The sequence below is a fragment of the Panthera pardus genome, unplaced genomic scaffold, assembly GCF_024362965.1.
Source record: "Panthera pardus isolate Hobbes unplaced genomic scaffold, ASM2436296v1 HiC_scaffold_16, whole genome shotgun sequence".
Taxonomy (NCBI): Eukaryota; Metazoa; Chordata; class Mammalia; order Carnivora; family Felidae; genus Panthera; species Panthera pardus.
Window position 1 is genome coordinate 135,382,922 of NW_026526721.1, and position 22,041 is coordinate 135,404,962.

Here is a 22,041-nt window from a genome sequence, read left to right on the forward strand (position 1 = left end):
GACCTGAGCTGAAGTCGGATGCTTAACCGACTGAGCCACCCAGGCGCCCCGAGATTTTTTTTTTTAAATAAGCAAAACACACTTAGAAGTTCAGGAATTCAGTTGAGGATGGTAATTTGAAAACATTGCCTTACTCTTCTCCTTCCTAAATTTGTAATAAGAAGAAAGACAGTAAATTTTAAATAGGGGGGAAATATATCAGAACTGAAAAAGAAAGGTTTATCCTGAACTTATAAGAAGAACATTTTTCCTTTTATATATAGAAAAAGATTGTGAGGACATACATCAAAATGCTAACAGTAGTGGTGCATTACAGGTGATTTTTATTTTCTAATTTTTGTTACTTTTATATTTATATTTTCTACAAAAGACTTACATTTTTTAAATAATGAGTACATTAAATAGCATTTAGCAAGGAAAGACTAGCCAAAGTCCTAATAGTCGTTTATATGAAATTCTTTAACTCTTACTTCGGAGTTCTGTCCAGGTTCAGAGTAAAGGTGTCATCAAGGTTATTTAATGTGATGCCATAATCATTAGGTTAAAAGATTTTAATTCTGGATGAAGTGGTGATTTAATATGAATTCAGAGAAGAGGACTTCAGTAGCTTAAGGTGTTGAATCTAAGAATAAATAAGCTTGCAAATTCTACAGCATTTCTGTCCAAGAGAAATATAATGTGAGCTAAAATTGTGAGGCACATATGTAACTTTAAATTTTCTAGTAGCCACATTTTTAAAAAACAAACAAAACAAAAAACCCACATACACAAGTGAAGTTAATTTTAATAATATATTTTATTTGACTCACTCTGTCCCAAATAATTAATTTCAAGTGTAAATAATAGTAAAATTTTACTAATAAAACCATTTGCATTTTTTACTCAAATATTCAAAATCTAATGTGCATTTTATGCTTACAGCACAGCTCAACTTGCATGAGCCACATTTCAGGTGCTCAATAGCCATACAAAGCTAATGGCTACCATATTGGAGAGCACAGCTTTAGAGACTGCAGAATTTAGAAATCAATACAATATTTTTAAGTCTCCTAGAAATACTGGAACCTATAAGCAAAAATGCACAACTAGCCAATTTCTTTTATTTTAAACAGGATCGTTGATGGAATTGAAGATGGAAACAGCAGTGAGGAAAGCCAGACTTTTGACTTCGGCTCTGAACGCCTCAGACCAGAGCCCAGAGTTTCTCCTCCTCTAGGAGGTAAGCTCTATATTTAGTCTTCTGTCAAGGGGTGGTATTTCTTTTTAACTTGTAACGTTTGGCATTGACCCTTTTTTGCCTTCCCATTCTCTGAGTATTTCCCACATGTTAGAACTTAGCCCATGCCATGGAAAAATTTGATTTGAGTCTATGCCATCTCCAAGTTTCTAAGATATCATTTGTAACTGTTCCTCTGCCCAGCCTAGATGCCCTGCCATTTACCAGCCCAGGTAAATGGTGTGTTAGGAGACTCAAATGTCTGCTATTCATTAAAGGGTGACCATGTTTTCTTAGGATAGATGCAGATTAATCCACAAAAATAACATTACCAAGAAGAAAAGCTGTGTTGGTTGTACACTATAGGAACATAGGTTATATTTATCCAACTTCTTGAGGAGCGATCCTGTATTTGCATTTCGTCAAAGGATAAAACAACTTCAGAAGGATGTTTGAAGGTTGGAAATGAGGGTGATCTATGTGAAGCACTGTGCTCTAGCAATGGTAGATTAATGTAAGGGTACTCCCAAACCCAACCCAGATTCCTCTCTCTCCCTTGCCTTCTTGAGCTCATTGCCCATAAAAAGTAATCTGTCAACATAATGAAGGCCAGAAATGACAAAGAAATTGTAAAGAAGATGCACCTGTAGTTAATAAAGGGAGAATAATGAACAAGCATAGGCTAGCCAAAACAATTACCAGAAAACTGTAAGATGAAAGGCCAGCAGTCCCTGCCAGCTCTGTCCTCCCCTTCCCACTCAGCTCTGAGATCCTTGTGTCAGGATCCATTACTAATTAGTGAATCCCTCCATGAACAAAGCCAAGCCCAGTAAAGACTTTTGAATGTACGGTCCTGGGTGTGTGTGTAGGTCTCCTTTTGGTGGAATTGCAGTATTCCATCTCAGCAGTCCTTCCTGGCCCTCATTATCATCTAGGGAAACGGAAGGGTCCTTGCAAGCCTCCTTGCTGTGGGTGGGGGAGGGGAGGTGTGCAGGGGGAATGGAAGACAGGGAAAGAAGGAGTGCAGATGTCAGTCAACAATCCTGATTCGTTCATTCAGTTGACTTACATGTGCTGATATTACTCTGGGGAAAGAGGCACAGAAAGCATATAGCCACACTGATGTATTTGCTGCGAAAGTTGATGGCAGGTCCCAACCGGAAGTTTTCCTTATTAACTCACCTAGACCTGGAGATGATGCACAGAACCTCACCATGTCTATCCACCTATTTCTGCTCCCACCATCTCCTTAGCCTTCTCTTCTCCTCTTCCCAGTATGTAGCCCGATACTCATGCCCTCAAGCAACAGATTTTCTTAGCTCTATCTCGTAAATATCCCTCGATTCTAAGATTTTGTATCCTTACTGCCACCATATTTTTCCTTGCTACATCCATCTCTTGCCTGCTTTGCTACCAGAGTCTCTTCCCTGGTCTCACACTGCTCTCCATTCAGAGTAAACATTTTTAAAAATACAAATTTATTCTATAACTCTGATCCTATGCGTAAAACACTGACAGGGCTTCCTATTACCCTTAATGTGAAATTCAAACCTATTACCTAATTGCCTTTTAAATGTCTCTTTTCCCTGCTAGATTCTAAACTCCATGAGGGTCAATTATATTTTCTTTATTCATTGTTCTCTCCTCTAAAGGAGGCTTAGCCTACCATATATGTTCTCTAATCATTCATTGAATTCATAGATTAACTTTGCAAAATTCTTTGCAAAATGAAAATTATATATATATATATATATATATATATATATATATATCCTTTCTACTCCAGCTAGCAACGATTTATCTGTACTTTTGTCCCTGACAGAAATAAATGTATTTGGAAGAGCAAGGTTTAAAAAAAAAAAGTGGAGATAAGAGAACCAGAAAATGGGAGAAATTATCTTTTAGAGCAATTCAGGAGGAGATAGGAAATCTGCAGTAGAGTTTAGCACCTGAAATAGAAGTTGGGTGGCGGCAGGGTAGGGGTGCGGAGGCTCTAATGGACACAGGAATCAATATTTAGGGGAGAAAAAGAGGAGGAGGAACAGAACATCCCTTTTCTATGGTTTAGCCATTGGCTCTGATATATTTTTAGAGAATGGTCAAAAAAGAGGAAATGTCAGGCACCTGTGTGGCTCAGTCGGTTGAGCGTCCGACTTCGGTTCAGGTCATGATCTCATGGCTTGTGAGTTCGAGCCCCGTGTCGGGCTCTGTGCTGACAGCTCAGAGCTGGAGACTGCTTTCAATTCTGTGTCTCCCTTTCTCTCTGCCCCTCTCCTGCTCATTCTCTGTCTCTCTGTCTCTCTCTCTCTCAAGAATAAATAAACATTAAAAAAAAAAACTTAAAAAAAAAAGAGGAAATGTGTCATCTTGGAACATGGTGGTGATTTGCCATGGATACATCCCATCAGTGAGGTCATGGTCCCCACCATGATACGTGCCCAGTTTCAAGGCGTGTATCAGACAGGATCCAGAGGATTACTAGAAGCATGTTCAATCCCAGGGAGACAGAACCTACAGTGCACAGGCATCAGGAAGAGTTAAAGGCAGTAGCTTAGGTTTCCTTACCCATTTCAACTGCCTCAATCCTCACATATGAAGTTTATTACTAAAGGACCCATTCTGTGTGTGTTACACTTTTCAGACTCAGAGATTGGAGCTGCTGTTCTCTTCATCAAAGCAGAGGAGACCAAGCAGCAAATAAATAAACTCAACAGTGAGGTATGGAGCTTTCTCTTCCTTTGGTCATGCTGGAGTGGTAAGAGCTATAAATCCTAGTTACCAGCAAAAGCAGTATAATGTAGTAATTACAGGCATATGCTCTGATGTCAGACCACCATGGATGAATTCCCACTAAGCCTCATGTGAGTTATGTGACCATTGACAAGTTCCTTACTTTCTCTCATGCTCTATTTCCCCACGTGTAAGTAGAGGGTAATGATTATGCCTACCTTATGGCCCATTGTGAAATTGAGATAGTGCAGGCAAATCATTTAGCATAAAGTGAGCACTAACTAAATGATAATTATACTAATTAGCATCATAAATGTATTGATACTTGGTATAACTGGTGCTTTTTCACTTTTTTCATGTACTTTAATTTTTAATGAGTTAAAGCAAGGTGATTAATCCAAAGATGAATGCTATTTCTCAGAATAATCAAATGGCCTGAAATGCGCTTCTTTTCCCTGACATATATTTGCTGTGTAACTTTGAGCACTTTACCTCTCTGGACCTTGCCATCTATTCATGTAAAATAAGGTAATTTTTAGGAACTTTATTAAAATATATTTTGCATATCATAAAACTCACTCATTCCAAGTGTACAATTCAATGATTTTAGTAACCTTATTGAACAGTTCTACCGTCACCGTATCAGTTTTAGAATGCTTTTACCTGCATCCCTGCAGTAAAACCTCTCGTCTTACTAGAGGTTACCTACTTTTTGCCTTTTCTGGCCATCTCATATAGAGAAGGTAATATCTGAATCACTATCCTAACTTTGGTGCCCTTCCGAAAAATTTTAATAATTTTGTCTCGAATAAAAACATTCGAGACAATTTGGAGGCAAATAGTTTATTTGGGAGGTGGCCCAGGAAGCAACATAAAGGATAGAGAGGTAAGGCAGAAGAGAAAGGAAAGCACAGAAAGAAAGGCGTGTTAGTAAGATAATTAACTCTGTGGGCAACTGGGGCTCAATCCTGCTGGGGACCACTGAGAGAGTATGTAGGACAATTCAAAACTGTTCCACCATAAGGCAAGGAAAAATGGAATTGGGGGTGGTTCCTGAGAGATTGACTCCCTTGCTCTTCATGCAGGCCTCGCTGCAGAGGAGACTAGAAAGGTTCTTCAGACAAAAATACGCAGGAAGACCTGGACCTTCCGGGTACACCTAGGGTGAGGGCACATGGACAGGCACAGACAGTGCGCACAGTGTAATAGAATCCCTTTCTAGGACTAAGATTACCTGAGGAGATCGTAGCGAAAAATATAATAGTTATTGACACTGGGAAGATTTGTGGAAAATGAAATCATGTTATCATATCAGTTTCCAATTATCTGCAACAATGGAAAACTGGGTAGTTTGTCATAAAGCCCAGAGGTTTCTCTTAAACCTGTGTATCTTCAGCTTAGTGAAGATTTATGATTTACTGCTGTCTCTCCTTCTGCGCCCACTTTCTCTGGGAGTAAGATTGTTGCTAACGAGACGTAAGAGAGACAAAGGGCAGACTAACAATATAGGAATGAAAAACTAATCAGATTGAAACTCCTTAAATCACAAAGACTTGGCCATACACTGGGTCTCGTAAATAACATCTTGTTAAATACAACAAAACAAACCTAAATACCCTGTTGGAAAACTTTTTATTGAACAGTTTCTTTTCAAATATTTTTCTTGGCTAAAAGCACCAATTAATATTAACTGTTTGGATTCTTTTCCCTCATATGTGAGATCATTTAATGGTTTTAAGAACTGACTGACCAATGTCTTAGCTCAAATACTAGAGTCAGTAATTATTCTGGGGAAAAATGTGTTTATATCTTCACCTTTTGGAATGTACATAGTTTCCTAAATCACAGCTGTAAATCCACACCCTCTACGATTTTCCTTTGACCATGCGAACTAGTGGTAGATACGTTAAAACAGATAACCACTTGGAAAACAAAATATTTCCCCAATGTGATTCGGTATTTATGATTGCTTTTCTAGTGAGATGATATAAATCTTTTTATCTTGCCATATATTGAAATAAAAAGGGCAAGGTAAAATATCAATGGTCCAATTATCCTTCCCTAAGGAATTAGTTTTTTCTTATAGGAAAATATCTGATTTCTTCATGGCTGAAGCTTAAGTTAGAAAAATCTTATCCTTTGCACAGAATTTAATTTATAGTCTTGACTCTTTGGGTAGTGCATTAAAACCCACTAAGACAGGCAGAATGAAAATACAAATTGGCTTCAAAGTGTAAAATTATTTTTCTTCCGACCTACTTGTTTTTTTCCTCCTATCTCCTATAATGTCGTTTATGTAGCGAAAAAAAAATCTGTCTTTTAAAATCCAAGCCTAGGGGCGCCTGGGTGGCTCAGTAGGTTGGGCGGCGGACTTCGGCTCAGGTCATGATCTCGCGGTCCCTGAGTTCGAGCACCACATCGGGCTCTGTGCTGACAGCTCGGAACCTGGAGCCTGTTTCAGATTCTGTGTCTCCCTCTCTCTGACCTTCCCCCGTTCGTGCTCTGTCTCTCTCTGTCTCAAAAATAAATAAACGTTAAAAAATAAATAAATAAATAAATAAAATAAAATAAAATAAAATAAAATCCAAGCCTAATTTTTCCACTTCCCCTGTATCCTGCCACTCACCCATGTGATCATTTGATTGCTTTATTCTTCATTTATTCTTTTCCTTGTTCTGAGTAAACAAGAGAAGAATTGATAATGAACATGGGATGCACTGCATAATAATAACTCTTTAATAAAAAGGGCAATCCCCAATATATGCGAGGCATGTCGAGCATTATGTAAAGTTTGAGAACACAGCAACAACCCCATTCTGATATTTGCCCAGACATTTAAGATATAAAGACATTGTTCATTGATGTGTAGATTTCATAATCAGCTGGCTAAATACAGAACAAAAATCAGAAAGGAAATGATGTTGGTAATAACCTACATTCACAGAACAGTGACGGGTTTAAAAGATGTAGGGCAGCTGCTAATATTAGAACGCTTTTGAAAACATTGTCATTGCTCTACCGCGGACAAAGAAATAGTGCGATTCTAAGGAAATTGTTTAAAAATAACAACAAAATGTCACCGTGGGGGACATGGGCTGTGTAAGTCAAATGCTCCATTTCTGAAAAGGTTTGTAGGTAAGGGTTAGAATGTTTTCTCATTTCTGAAATCTGCCTGACCCAGAAAGACATTGCGGCAAAGCCTACCAAGGGAACCTACGTGCTCTGCCACAGCAGGCATAAGACATAAAACACACTAGTAGAGAAAGAGAATGAGCTTTAGAGAAAGAAAAATATTCTTCTCCCTATTCATAAAATTAACTCTCTGACTTCAGCAAAGCGTTCACCTTCCCTAAGTTCAGATTTTTTCTCTATTAAATGCTAATGAAGAAATCTGCAATATAGGATTGTTGTGAGGACCTAATACCATATGTAAACCATTCAGCATGATGTCTTCTGTTAATAAGGGGTCAAATACTCATTCGCTCCTTATATAAGGTTGTACTTCTATCCAACAAAAGGTAACTCTCAAGTTAGCACGCCCCGCCCCCGCCCCCCTACTCTCCCCTGCCCAGTGCAGACTAATTAGTCCATGTTTACGGAAGAAAATGAAAATGAATGGACTTAAGGGAAACATTTGATCATGAAAGTGACTATTTTTTACCTGAGACTTTTCTGTTGCTATGAAAATACCGAATATAGGGGCACCTGGGTGTCTCGGTCGGTTAAGTGGCCAACTCTTGATTTTGGCTCAGGTCATGATCTCAAAGTTAGTGAGATTGAGTCCCACTTTGGGCTCTGTGCTGACAGCAAGGAGCCTGCTTGGGATTCTCTTTCTCCTCTTGCTCTCTGCCCCTCCCCCCACTCATGCTCGCTCTCCCTCTCTCTCTCAAAATAGACATTAAAAAAAGAAAAGAATAGAAAATTAAAATAGAAAAATGAAAGGGCATATTGTTTATATTTCAGTGTATCTTATTTTAGCTAAATAGTTTGATGTAATAGTGTCAGTGTATTAATGTAAAGAACACTTGTTCTATGAGACTTCAAGATTTAAGGGCTAAGAGACATTAAGTATGCCAGTTTACCAATGTTTAATCATTACCTGATATTACACTAAACATAAATAGCAAAATGATTATAAAACTAGGCAGAATGGAAGCTTACAGGAAGGATAAGCATAGCCAAATCTTCATTTTCAAAATGAAAAAATGCAGGTGGCTTGTGAAATCATCCTTGCCCAACAAAGGGCATTTTGACTGGAATTCTGTGATTGACACTTTTAGAATTTTATTTTGTTTAAAAAATAAACAACTTCATTGAGATATAATTAACATATCATATAATTCATCCATTTAAAGTGTATAATCTGAAGGCTTTCAGTATGTTCACAGAGTTGTGCATTCGTCACCATACTCAATTTTCAACCATTGTAAACCATTACCCCACAAAGAAGCCCTACACCCTATAGCCATCACCCGTGATGCCTGAAGTTCCCCTACCCTCAGCCCTACTAATCTACATTCTCTGCCCATATATTTCCCTGTTCTGAACATTCCCTGTAAGTGGAATCTTACATTATGGCCCTCTGTGACCAGCTTTTTTCATTTAGTATGAGGTTTTCAAGGCTCACCCATGTTGTGGCCATACCAATACCTCATTTCTCTTTACACCCACGTAATATTCCATTGTGTGGATATACCACTTTTTGCTTATTCATTCACCAGCTGATGGGCATTTGTGTTGTTACCACTTTTCAGCTAATATGAATAATGTCGCTGTGAACATTCATAAAACATTCACACAAGTTTTTGCGCGGACATGTTTTAATTTCTCTCGGGTAATTAAGTGGAATTGCTGGATCGTATGGTAACTCTGTGTTTAAAACATCTGAGAAACTGCCAGACTGTTTCCCAAAGCAGCAGCAGCACTTTACATTCAGCAGCATATGAAGGTTCCAGGCTCCTATTTCCTTGCCAACAATTTTTTATTTGTTATTATAAGACTTTGTTATTCTAACCATACTAGTGTGTGTGAAGCGGTATTTCATTGTAGTTTTCGTTTGAATTTCCTGGATAGCTATTAATATTGAGGATCTTTCCACGTGTTCATTCTTTGGAAAATCATCTGTCCAGATCCTTTACCCACTTTAAAACTGGGCTGTTTCTTTATTCCTGAGTTGTCAGAATTCTTTATATGTTCTAGATACAAGTTATGATTTTCAGTTTTCTTCTCCCATTACTTAAGTTGCCTTTTCATTCCCTACATGCTAGTCTTTGAAGCACAAAAGTATTAATTTTGGTGATATCCATTTTATGTATTTTTTCTTTTGTTCTTTGTGATTTTCAGGTGACATTTACAAATTTGTATCATGAGATCAGTAAAGTCTGCTTCAGTCAAACAAAACAACAATAATGGAAGTTGTTCTTAAGAGTTGCTTTGCTACTTTTCTAAATGGCTATGAAGATTTAGAGTTCTATTAATAATTCACACAAGGAAACCTACATGAGTAATACCCTATGGTAAAGGGTATTCCTTAATCCTCTGAATTACTGTTATCATATCTTTTCATTGAAAATTGGTTCAACTGAAACACACTGACAGAATTGCAAGACCATTCCAAGATCCTACTATACAATCTCTTTTCTTCCTCATCATGATCCTATTTAACTCTTGACCATCAATTCTCAAAAGCAAAATTTAAAAAAAGCTATACATTCACTTGTTGACGTAGAAAAACAAAATCCATTTAACTGCTGGCAAAGCCATTCTGCATTTCTCATTTTAAAACATAAGTATTATTGACAATAATGATTCATTTCATGGACACAGCTTTCTAAACTGGAATATACCCAACTATTTAATGATTTACAGGACACTTGTTTATTTTCAGTTCTCAGGCCTGTATGCATAGATAGATTTGTATCTCTCGTGAGAGATTTACTGATCATAAATAAATAAATAAATACTCTAAAGAATAATGAGGACCTACCAAAAGAAAAAAATATACGTAAATCGCTCAAAAGCTTTTCCTGTGAAGTGTGAATTTCACATTCATGTAGTTTTGGATATTAGCTGTTTCAGTCCTCCAGGCCTGTGATCACTTACATATAGACCTCTTCTAATTTTGAATAGGGAGACTAAATGGACATATTGGTAAGGGCCCAAGGGAGACCAATGCCATATTTCAAATGGGCAATTTGAGCAGGGTTGAATAAAAGGAGTACTTACAAAGAAGTTAGTTGAGTATAGAGAAAACACAAAGGATAGAACAGTCCCTCCCACCGTGGGGATAATGACAGAAGGTCAGTACAACACCTAGGTCTAAAGGGCCCAGAGTAGAGACTGGTTATAGAATCTTGAGTCAGAGGAAGGTGGGTGAAAAGCCACCTGAAAGGAGCTGTGATCTTTATTGGGATCTTCTACCCACCTCAACCCTGCAGGGAAGCAGCCGGAGGAACACATACCCCAACCTCCCTCTCCTACCCCCCTCTGATCTGCTAATGTTCTACAATGGCCAAACCCAACCAGAAACCAAAGAACCAATGAGCCTGTTGATGGGGTTCATACAAGTCAGCCTCCAAGGAGCAAAACTGGTTGGAAAGTGAATCTATTCTAAAAATACAAATGGGAAATATTCAGTAAAATGAGTTACTATGTATTCAAGCAAGTACAGAAAAAATCAAATGAAATTTAAACAATTAGTTATTGATTGCTTATTACTAGTAATTAACCAGTTAGTAGTAACTAGTTATTTACTTACTACTAACCAATAGTTTCAGAATAACTGGTTATTTTTTAAAAAGATGGATATGGGTATTCCCCTCCCATACTTGCTAAATAATTTGTAAGTTGATATGTTTTTAAAAGAATATGCCCCCCTGCCATTTTCCATTCATCAATAGGAAAATTAAGTTCAATAATTGATCCAATCCAACAGCTACAAATAATATTCAAATTTTTTAAATAGAATCTTATAGTCGAAAGTGATTACAGGGAAATTTTCTTTCCTATCCTCCCTCAATACATGGATTTCCCCCTTTTTAAAAAAAAATTTTTTAATGTTTATTTATTTTTGAGAGAGAGAAAGAGAGTGTGAGCCGGGGAGGGACAGAGAGAGAGGGAGACACAGAATCCAAAGCAGGCTCCAGGCACTGAGCTGTCAGCACAGAGCCCGATGCGGGGCTCAAACCCACGAACTGTGGATCATGACCTAAGTCGAAGTCAGACGCCCACTGACTGAGCCACCCGGGCGCCCCCATGAATTTCCCTGTTTAAAAAGGAGAACCTCATACATCTTTCAAAAGAGGTATGATTTTGCCTCCAATACCCTATGAATTTTTTTGATTCTTCTATGATGAATCCCAATTCTAAAGTCCCTTCTTTAAGCTTTAACACCTGCTTTCTAAACTTGCCATTCAGTATTTACTTTTTATGTACATTTACGTTATTTTCATATGTACATTTCTTCCTTCCCCAAGGCTCTTGAGAACTTGGATTATGTCTCCAAAGAATTCTGTGAATTGCCTCAAAATTGTCACTATTTTTGTTATTGTTAAAATACTGAGACTTTACTGAAGTGCAACAGAGAATATCCTGTATCTCAAATAAGGACTTGGAAATAAGCATATATGAACTTGTGAAGGTTTGGGTTTTTTTTTAAGTCTTTTTATTGGAGAACAATTAAGCACCTAGAGAAATGGACACTGACACTTCCCATTTACTTGTGCACAATTATAAATAAACACAATATCATAAATCAGTACTAAATTAGTCACATTTCCTTTTTATGCTTATATGACTATGTGATAGGATAGATTTTGAAATAATCAATTTTTTATAAATAATGAGTAGAAGAATTATTCTGAAACAAATATTTAAGCAACCTCAGCTTTGATATTATTGTATTTTCATATTGTGGTAGAATCATAAAATCTGAAATTTGGGAGATATCTCAGAGGCCACCTATTCTGGCTTTTCACCCTATATGAGAATTTTCTTTCTGAGATTATTGGCAAGAAGTTATTTTGCCTGAGTATTGTCTGTAGTAAGAACTCACTATGCCTCAAAGAAATTGGTTCCCAAACCTACTTGTGCTTTCAGATTCTCAAGGAATGTTTTTTTACAGGATTATAGATATTTTTAATAATTAATATATAAAATAATGACTACTTTTAAAATAACTATTCCTTTGGCCAAGCATAGACCAACTAAATCTCAGAACCTCTAGAGTTGTCACTGGGTATCTGTATTTTTTTTTAATTCTCCAAATGCTTCTGATGACCACCAACCTCATTTCTCAATTACTTTAGCTCTTAGAAACCTATTCTCTATATTTAGCTCATATAACTCTCTGTAAAGACTTTTATTAATTTTTCTTACTTCTGTCCCTCTTGAGTTGAATAGAAAAAGCTACGTAAATGTTTTTTCAATGAAAATACTTTAAATTTTGGAGGTAGCTACTATCTTTCTTCCTCCCCATTCTGTGGCATGTTTTTCTCTTCTATAAATGTTCTCTCTTCTTTGAAACTTTACTCATGTGACATGAAGTACAGACCCTTAATCATCATGATTAACTTCCTTTGTCTCTTCCCTTTCCTCTGTTCCAATTTCTTAAAGCAATCACAAATGACCCCAGCTGTCCTACAGAGGACATTTCCAGAACAGACATTGTCCACATATTTTAGCTTATGAAAGCACCTAAAGGTCTTGAATTTGTTCTCTCTGTTCAGAAAGCTCTTCTCCAAGATATCTGCATGGACAGCTCTCTTCCCTCTTGCAAGCCTATGTGCAAATGTCAATTTCTCAGTGAAGTCTTCCTTGACCAGTCTTTTTTTTTTTTTTTTTTTTAATTTTTTTTCAACGTTTTTTATTTATTTTGGGGACAGAGAGAGACAGAGCATGAACGGGGGAGGGGCAGAGAGAGAGGGAGACACAGAATCGTAAACAGGCTCCAGGCTCCGAGCCATCAGCCCAGAGCCTGACGCGGGGCTCGAACTCACGGACCGCGAGATCGTGACCTGGCTGAAGTCGGACGCTTAACCGACTGCGCCACCCAGGCGCCCCGGCCAGTCTTTTTAAAATAGAAGCCCCACTCCCCAAATTTACTTCCAAATTTGTTTTCTCTCATAGCCCATCAAAACTCAATTATACTACATGGTTTATTTATCTACATTTGTCATTGTCTTTATCCCCCCCCCCCATTAGAATGTCAGTTCTACGAGGACAAGAGTCTTTATTTGCCTTTTTCTTTGCTATGATTGGCACACAGTAGACATACATTTATGGTGAGAATGCATAAAAAAATGCTGGATTATGCATTATATCTATTTTAACCATCAGGCATTAAAACATTGAAGAGAAAAATGGAATTTCACTTCTGAGTTTGAAGAGACATTAGAAATACTGTCATGTTACATGTTCTTATCACAGATGAGTAAATTGAGGCCCAGAGATCATCACATATGCAGCAAGAGATATAGAAAGGCCTAGAAACAAGACCTGAATCCCAGTTCAGTAGTTTTCTTTTATTGGGTTAGCTTTCAAAGAAGACCATCCTTGGTCTGCAATGAAAAGATTTCCTTTTGAAATATCAGAAACTCACATCAAGACTTGAGTCTTTGGTCCCTTAAATTACCCATATGTACTTAAGTGCAATACTTGATTTAATCATGCACAGCTCATTTTAAGGTATGATAATTTTAGAAAGGGCTTTCAAAAAAAGACTAATAAAATGTACTATATGTTTATTCAAGAGGAAAATATATGTTTTCCCATATATGTTTCCCACTGATGACTATTCCACATGTTAGCATTTTGAAATCCAGAAAAAGAAAGAAAAGAAAAGAAAAGAAAAGTAAGGAAAATAAAGAGAAGAGAAAAGAAAAAAAGAAAAGAAGTATATTTTAAAGCCAATAAAATGATAGAGTGTTAAGAAGAGACAAAGGGGGTGGCTGGGGCGAGTCCACTTGTAATATACTGACTTTTTAAATGTGTTTTTAAATCAAATAAGATAACTGGTAACAAAATACTGTTACGACAGACTTACGCTTACTTCAGTTGATAATCTGCAAGCCTACTTTCTAAAATAAATCTCCTCCGACTTGGAAATGAAGGAGTTTCTATTCAAATAGCATTCATTAAAACGTTTGCTAGGGAAACGTATTTTGTTTAAAACCCCATTATCAGAAAAAGCTTAATTTGGGGAAGGTGTCTGCCAGTGGTTAAAACAAAATCCTTTCTAGACTTCTGAACAAGTTTTAGGTACCATGTTCCATGGTACTTTATACTATACCTTGCTGGATTGGTCTTTCTCACTGGGGTGTTCAGTGCTCAATTGCTGTGAGAGTTAAAAGAAGAACCCTTGCATTAATTCAGATAGGAACCTACCGTTTTGATGTTTTTTTTGGACACTGATTTGCAGTAGTTAAAAATTTGTCATTGAAATTTACAACCACCAGAGATAAAGGAGAAACAATTAATGAAAAAATCAGTGTTCTTTTTAGGGTAAAATATTTTGGGGATTTTTAAAGAAATTAAATGCATATAGATGTATTTTTTAAGTGAGGTTCTAGTGTGCATATTGAATATTTTGTTTTTATTTTTTAATCATCAGCAATTTTAAACATACAGATATTGATATAATACCAGATATCCAAATAACTGTTAGCCATATTAGTAAATAATAACATGTCTCCATGTTTCATATGTTGTGCTTTAAAGAAATTTAAATTTTTATATCCTCTCAAGCTCTTTTTTCCTATTTCATAAATAATAGAATTCAAGAGTTAGAGAAAAACATTTAAGAACAAATTAGAAATTAGAAATTAGAAATTAGGGTAGAAAATTAGAAATAGGGTACTTAAGCCATTTAAGTTTCCGGCTCTTGATTTCAGCTCAGATGATGATCTCATTCATGAGTTCAAGACCCATGCTGGGCTCTGCACTAACAGTACAGAGCCAGCTTGGGATTCTCTGTCTCTCTCTCTCTCTCTCTCTCTCTCTGCCCTTCACCCACTTGTGTTCTCTCTTTCTCCCCCCCCCCCCCACCTAAAATAAATAAATAAACATTAAAAAATTAAAAGTGAGAAAAAGATCATTGTAGAAATTGCCTAAATTAGAAGCAACACAAGAACAAATAAACAAAGCCAAATTGGTGGTGAAAAGGGAGGAAAATTTAAAGCATCTTATCTAAATGAAGAGAATTTTTTCTAAAAAGGATTAGGAGAAAAGTGTCAAATATTTAAGATAAACAAAGAAGCTCTAACATAACAAAAAAATGTAAGTCTCAGAATAAGAATGCCAAATTCAGGGAACCAAACAAACACTAAGAACAATAATCCAATAAAACTCCCCTAAAATTACAAAAAAAATTTTTGAAACTGCATACTGCCAATTTCACATCCTAGTGAAATTACTAGACTTTAAAGTAAGACAAAAAATTCATTAGTTATTTAGACAAAAAAGATCTTTTTATAAAGGACTAGCAAGGGAAAAATCTAGACCGTCATTAGACTTTTAGACAGCAACATTTTATGCAAGATGAAGTAACATACAAAATATACAAGATTCTTAGGAAAAGAAAGTGTAAACTAAGGATTTTATATCCAACAAAAATGACCATCACGGGGGGCTCCTGGGTGGCTCTGTCAGTTAAGTGTTCAACTTCAGCTGAGGTCATGATCTCATGGCTCATAAGTTCGAGCTCCACATTGGGCTTTGGGCTGATAGCTCAGTGCCTGGAACCTGCTTCAGATTCTGTCTCCTGGTCTCTCTGCCCCTCCACCACTCACACTCTGTCTCTCTCTGTCTCACAAAAATAAATAAACATTAAAAAAAAATAATAACCATCAGGTACCAAACTGTTAACATGAAAGAACTCAAGGAATATTGTTCCCGTATATATTTCCAGAAGAATGCCCTCAAGAACAAGATTCAGAGAAACCAAGATGATTTGAAAGGCATTGTCATTGGACAAGTTCATCAGCATCAAATATGTGCTTATTTAGTACCAAGTCTAAATGAAAGTTAAAGAAGAGAAGGTATAGGTTGTCAAAGGTATGCTCTGACAACGTAAATATGGATGAACCATTGAAAGGGGAGTGGGAAGAGAATTAGAATAGAATATGTCTCCCCCAGTTTTTTAACTGTTTTCAGTAATCATAATTTGTAATGGTGGGACTGGTATTGATATATTGCAATTGTTGAATATGTAATGGGGGATAAAGTAAATGAGTAATTATGAGATCTCTTAATTCTGTCATCTTCTATACCTCAATAACCAGAATTCACAGTGTAAAGGAGATACAAATATAGTCCTGAAATAGAGTTAGAAATATTAGTATCAACCTGGGTAGCATCATATACGTGCATACATTTCCAAGCTCTTTCAACAAAAAGGGAGTATAAACAATTACCAGCCCAATAACAGTGAATATGCCTTGATTATGGCCTCAAATAAAATTTCCCATTAAAAGAAGCTCTTGGATAAATACAGTCTCTTGGAGAAATAGCTGTTTCCACTTCTGGAGGCATGAAATACACATCAGTCCAGAACACCTTAGTGTACAAGACAGCAAGAAAGTTATCACACACTCCTAGGATGATGTCAAAAGAGCCCAGGAGCCAATATGAAGAGTCTTCCACTGGCCAAAGATGGGATAATATTGGTAAGAATAAGAAATACATGGGATTACAACATAAAATAAGTTACATAAAATAAGTAACAAATGCACCAAAGTGACAGCATAATAAGCTTCTGAATTTCCCTCCTCCTACAGACACACTGAATGTACACAGAATAATTCCCTTGGAGAAATATAAAAATAAGAAATAATAAAAACAAACTGAATGACTCCTACACATCAGGTGAATGAGAAAACCCCCACGTGGAAACAGATAGGAAAGGCTGGGACACAAAAACCATAAACCCCTCCCCAGGTCCACTACCATACAACCAATAGGGAACCCCTAAATCCTAGCATTGGAAAGTTTGGACCTTGTGCAGTGCCCCCAACTAGGGCCCTCAAAACACCTAGCTCTGAAAGCCAAACGAGCTTAAGTTCACAAGTCCCACAGGAGCAAGTAAAGTAGTTTTTAAATGGTTGTAAGAACGTATCTATGGTTTTATTTCCAGGTTCAGCAGAGAGGGAGCATGCAGAAATGCCCTTCTAGCTTCTCTCTGGAAGGGAAATGACTGTATACTTTCCCAGCTGCTCAGCTTCTAATCCACCTGCACCTACATGCGTCTATGATCCTCCACTTTGGGACGCTGACAGATCTTGGCACATCCTCAACTACTGGGAACCACCCAGAACAGAGACAACAGCTTTGATAATCACAAAGACCCTAACCCCTCAAGATTCCACCAAAAACTGTTAGAACCAATAAATGATTTCAGTAAAGTTGCAGGATACAAAGTCAACATACAAAAGTCAGTTGTATTTCTATACACTGATAATGAAAGAGAAATTAAGGAAAACAGTCCCGGGGCACCTGAGTGGCTCAGTCGGTTAAGCATCCGACATCAGCTCAGGTCATGATCTCATGGTTCATGAGTTAGAGCCCCGTGTCAGGCTGTGTGCTGACAGCTCGGAGCCTGGAGCCTGCTTCAGATTCTGTGTCTGCCTCTCTCTCTCTGCCCCTCCCCCACTCACACTCTGTCTCTGTCTCTCTCTCTGTCTCAAAAATAAATAAACATTGAAAAAAAAAGAAAAAGAAAACAGTCCCATTTACAGTAGCATCAAAAAGAACAAAATACCTAAGAATAAATTTAACCAAGTAAGTACAAGACTTATACACTAAAAACTACAAAATATTGATGGAAGAAACTATAGAAGATCTAAACAAATCATAAATGCCAATTACAGACTTGCCAGAGGAACTGGAAAAGGCTGTTTCATCTAAATTCTCAGCTCTTACTGCAAGAATTATAATACGTCTGGAGTTAACCAAAGGGACTAAATCCATAATAAGAACTCATGATCTGACCTCTTGGAGTACAAACCAGCAGCATCATCATCAACTGGGGGCTTGTTAGAAATGCAGAATCCCAGAACCCCACATGTACTGAAGCTGAATATACATGGTGTCAAGATCCCCAGGTGACTCCTATATACTTTAAGTCTTAATAAGCACTGTTCTATGCAGTTGGTACTCTGAAAGGAGACAGACTTTTGTTTGGTGCTCTTTAATAGCAGTGAGGATCCCTTAGCCAGACAGCAATTTGGATACTAATCAAACTTCGTCATAGAAAGCAGGGAAATAGATGAGAAAAGCAATCAAAGAGTTGATAAATAATGGATTACAATAATACAGCTAAAGTAATAAAGTTGTGTCCGAAGGCCTGAGCTTGCAGAAATTCAATGAAACCATTGGCATAATCACTTTCAAGGCTTGTAATTCTTCTCTTATTATAATTTAAGAGGCAACAGATGCACCTGCAAAAGTGAACCCCTTGGTACTATTTCTGTGTGGCCTCAGATAAGCCACGTCACCTCTCAACATTCTAGTCTCTCCAGCTGTAGAACAAGATTTACAACTTTTGTTAGTAATGGGATTGAGATCCTCATTCGGATGAAATTTATGCAAGTGCCGAGTATGATTATTATTTTAGCTGACAGATAAAAAGACTGTCACTTGTTTTTGAATGCTTTATGAAGCAAAAGACACAAGGATGAAATTATGCCCATCGTCCTTTTTGTTTTGCCTGCTTCTGGAGTTTGATTGAACTTGTCTAAATCCCATGGTAAATATGCAACATAACAAAAGATTAAATGAAAGACCATTTAATTACCTGAATCAGAGTTTGTAGAAATGTATATGTGTTCGTGGCAGGGGGAGAGGATTGGTGTAATTAGCACCCGGAATTTAGGAAAACTGTGTCTAGCAGGAAAATGTGTACATGTTTGGCAAAAATTTAGTGATGGGTCAAGAACTCTTCAAGCTAAGAAGATTATATCAACAGATGCATTCCCCATCTGTTCACTGAATGCACAAAAATGGAAATGACATTTTTTTCTATCAGTTGAAGTTCCAGTTATACTCAGAGGCCATGAATCATACCGTGCCAATAGCCAAGAGTCAAAAATGTAATAACATGAATAATTGAAGACAAAAGTTAGCTATCTTCCATGTAAAATAAAAGGTATTGGCAAATACACATTCTCGTCTTCATTAGGAAACTCACACTGCTGTTCCCCAAAGGCACAATCCAAAGTCACACCAGAATAGCGTTATCTGTGTATACACCAAAAGGCACACAATCTAACCGTAAAAATTGGCAGTGTGCAGTCTTACTGGGACAAGAGGTCAGCAGCACCACAGATGGATTTTTTCAACTATGTAATAACACAGTGGTTTAAAAATCTCCCATTTTAAAGTGGTGGGGGCATCCATGAGACACTGAGATCATATAAAACATTCTTACCTGCTAGAGTTACAGTGATACTTACTTCTGTGTCTTGCGGTGCTATTTAGGGGGTGGGGGGGTTGGTGAAAGTCATTTAAGGGGCACCTGGGTGGCTCAGTCAGTTGAGCATCCCGACTCTTGATTTTAGCGCAGGTCATGATCTCATGGTTTCATGAGGTCGAGCCCCACGTCAGCTCTGCACGGACAGCGCAGAGCCTGCTTGGGATTCTCTCTCTCCCTCTCTCTCTCTGCCCCTCCCCTGCTCATGCACACTCTCTCTACTCTCTCAAAATAAATAAGAAACATTTTTTTAAAAACGTTATTTAAGTTCAAATGAAAATACCAGAAACTCATATTAAGAAATTAACCAGGCAACTTAATATTCATTAAATTACTCAGGCATCAACAAAGATTTTAAATGGCAGGACTTATGCAGGGACTGGAGCTATTATTAAAAAAACAATAAAGACTAGTCATACTTGCCCCCATCTAGCCCCGCATTGGTCCTTATTCAATGCTGATCCGCACGAAGCTGCACATTGTTGTATTTTGACTCACACGTATTTTATAGAGAATTCTCAACCCGTTTGACTGCAGTTACTCAAACTTTACACTGGAAATACAGGATCTTAATCAATATTTTTCAAAGACTCTAGTTATTGCTAGTTATTGCTGTTACTATTAGTTACTGCAAAGATCCATGCAAGGCAATGCTAAAACTTGGAGATTCCGTTTCTTCCAACTTAATTATGTAAAAGCATGAACAGAGTGGTTTCTCTCTCCATGCTGAGGCTGAAGAGCAGTTATATAGATAACTGGCTTTTATTTTCTTTGGGCTAAGTGTCAGTCCTGGGTTAGTATTCCCTATCATGAAGAAGTTTTCAACTAAGCTGTGTTGCATCATCAGATGCAGATACTGGGATCTTGACAAATTGTCAGTTATATGGGGACCAAACTGTAACATTCACTCTATTATTTAGTCCTCACAACAAAGCATTTGTGGAAATATGATTGAGAGGAGGATGAGAAGTAGCATCACATCAGTGGAGCAAATTAAATTTTTTTTTTTTCAACGTTTTTTATTTTATTTTTGGGACAGAGAGAGACAGAGCATGAACGGGGGAGGGGCAGAGAGAGAGGGAGACACAGAATCGGAAACAGGCTCCAGGCTCCGTAGTGGAGCAAATTAAACATAAGAGGGGAAAACCAGATACTCTGGAAATGTGGGCAACAATGACAGTTTCCAAGCCAATAGAAGTTCTGAGAAAACCTGGATCTGGCAAAAGTAGAAAAATTGTGGCGATTAATGATTCCCTTCTTAGAGGTATAGAAAGACCAGTGTGTGGATTGTCAGGGATAGTTGACAAAGTCTGTTGTCACATGGGTATTTCTATTCATGACAGAAGGTACTGCTCAACAAGACCAAATGCACTGCCCAAAAACCTGCTAAACACCTAATGATTTGGGTGGTTAAATACATGTTACTGGGACAACAGAGGAGGGAAGAATCTTTAGATGCTCCAAAGTTTTGGATAGCAGACTGAACCACTTGGAAGCACAGATGGTGTTTTCAACACTTCTTCTTTCTAGCAGTTGGGACTTTGGAAGGGACGGAGAAATCTTGGATGTGAACAATTGGCTCTGCAGATGGTGATGGTGAGCTGGTTTGGCTAACAGTTTTACATCCTGGACTGATGGGTTTTTATTCACAGAAGAATGAGGAGAATGGGGAGGAAGGAAGGGGGGAAAATGGAGAAAGGAAATGCAGCTGAATACACAAGTAAGAGAATAATGTGTATTAGGTTACGGTTTATCTATTTCGTCTGCATAAGTACAAATAATCAGAAGGCCACATCTAAAATAGGCTAGGGTAGCAACCAGGGATGCAAAGAAGCTTACCAAATTTCAACTGATAAAACGACTCTGGATAACTTTATTAAGTTTGTCACTTGGCATCATATAATCATGAAACATGGGAGTCAGTACATAGGGACAATTTCCCCAGGGAATTAAAGCTACCATGGAAATCAAGTTTATGCTGGGACAAGTGACAAGGCAGTAAGGTAAATAAAGTCTAGCAGAAGTCTTGGCCAAAAGAGACCCATTTCTACAATTATGAAGGGAACAGAAGATCAAAGAGATTCTAAACAGTGGAAATGCCACCTGCTCTTAAAAATTAAGGAATACCCAAGGAATTTATATATAAAACCTTTAAGTCATAATACCTACTTTAAACATACTTACTTGGGACAAAGGGTTAGTTACAGATTTCCCAGTACAATTTTGTAGTAGGCAGCTCTCTCCCAGGATATTTCTGGTAAAATCATGAGATACAACAGAATAAAAATTGAAGGTGATATGAAAGCCAAGTCCTTCAAAATGGCAGGACGTGCATTCATTTAGACATCCAAGACGTACTGAGTACACGGCGTGTTCTGGGCATTGCCCTGAGTCCAGGAGATACTGAGATAAGTAACAGTTTCGATCTACTCTCAAGGAATTTATAGTGTCAGTGGAGGGCAGACAGTCCCACATGATACTCAAGCTGCTTTGTGAGATTAAGTGAGCTGTCGGGAGCCAGCTCTGCAGAGAAAATGAGGGGTTAGAAGAAGTTTGAAGGGAGAGAAGAAACTCACCAGGCTGAAAGGGGCAGAACTGAAGAGCCCCTGGTCAGAGAGAAGAGCACGCTGTG

The 22,041-nt window shown here is 37.6% G+C and overlaps 1 protein-coding gene across 1 annotated transcript in view; it reads left to right on the plus strand.

Moving 5' to 3' along the window:
- The window catches only part of KCNH8 (potassium voltage-gated channel subfamily H member 8), a 355,181-nt gene that overhangs the window by 328,613 nt on the left and 4,527 nt on the right, over positions 1 to 22,041 (plus strand). Inside the window, exons 14-15 of the mRNA XM_019434283.2 lie at positions 1,113 to 1,219; positions 3,858 to 3,934. Coding sequence (XP_019289828.2) covers positions 1,113 to 1,219; positions 3,858 to 3,934 — 184 coding nt within the window. The remainder of the gene's footprint in view (positions 1 to 1,112; positions 1,220 to 3,857; positions 3,935 to 22,041) is intronic.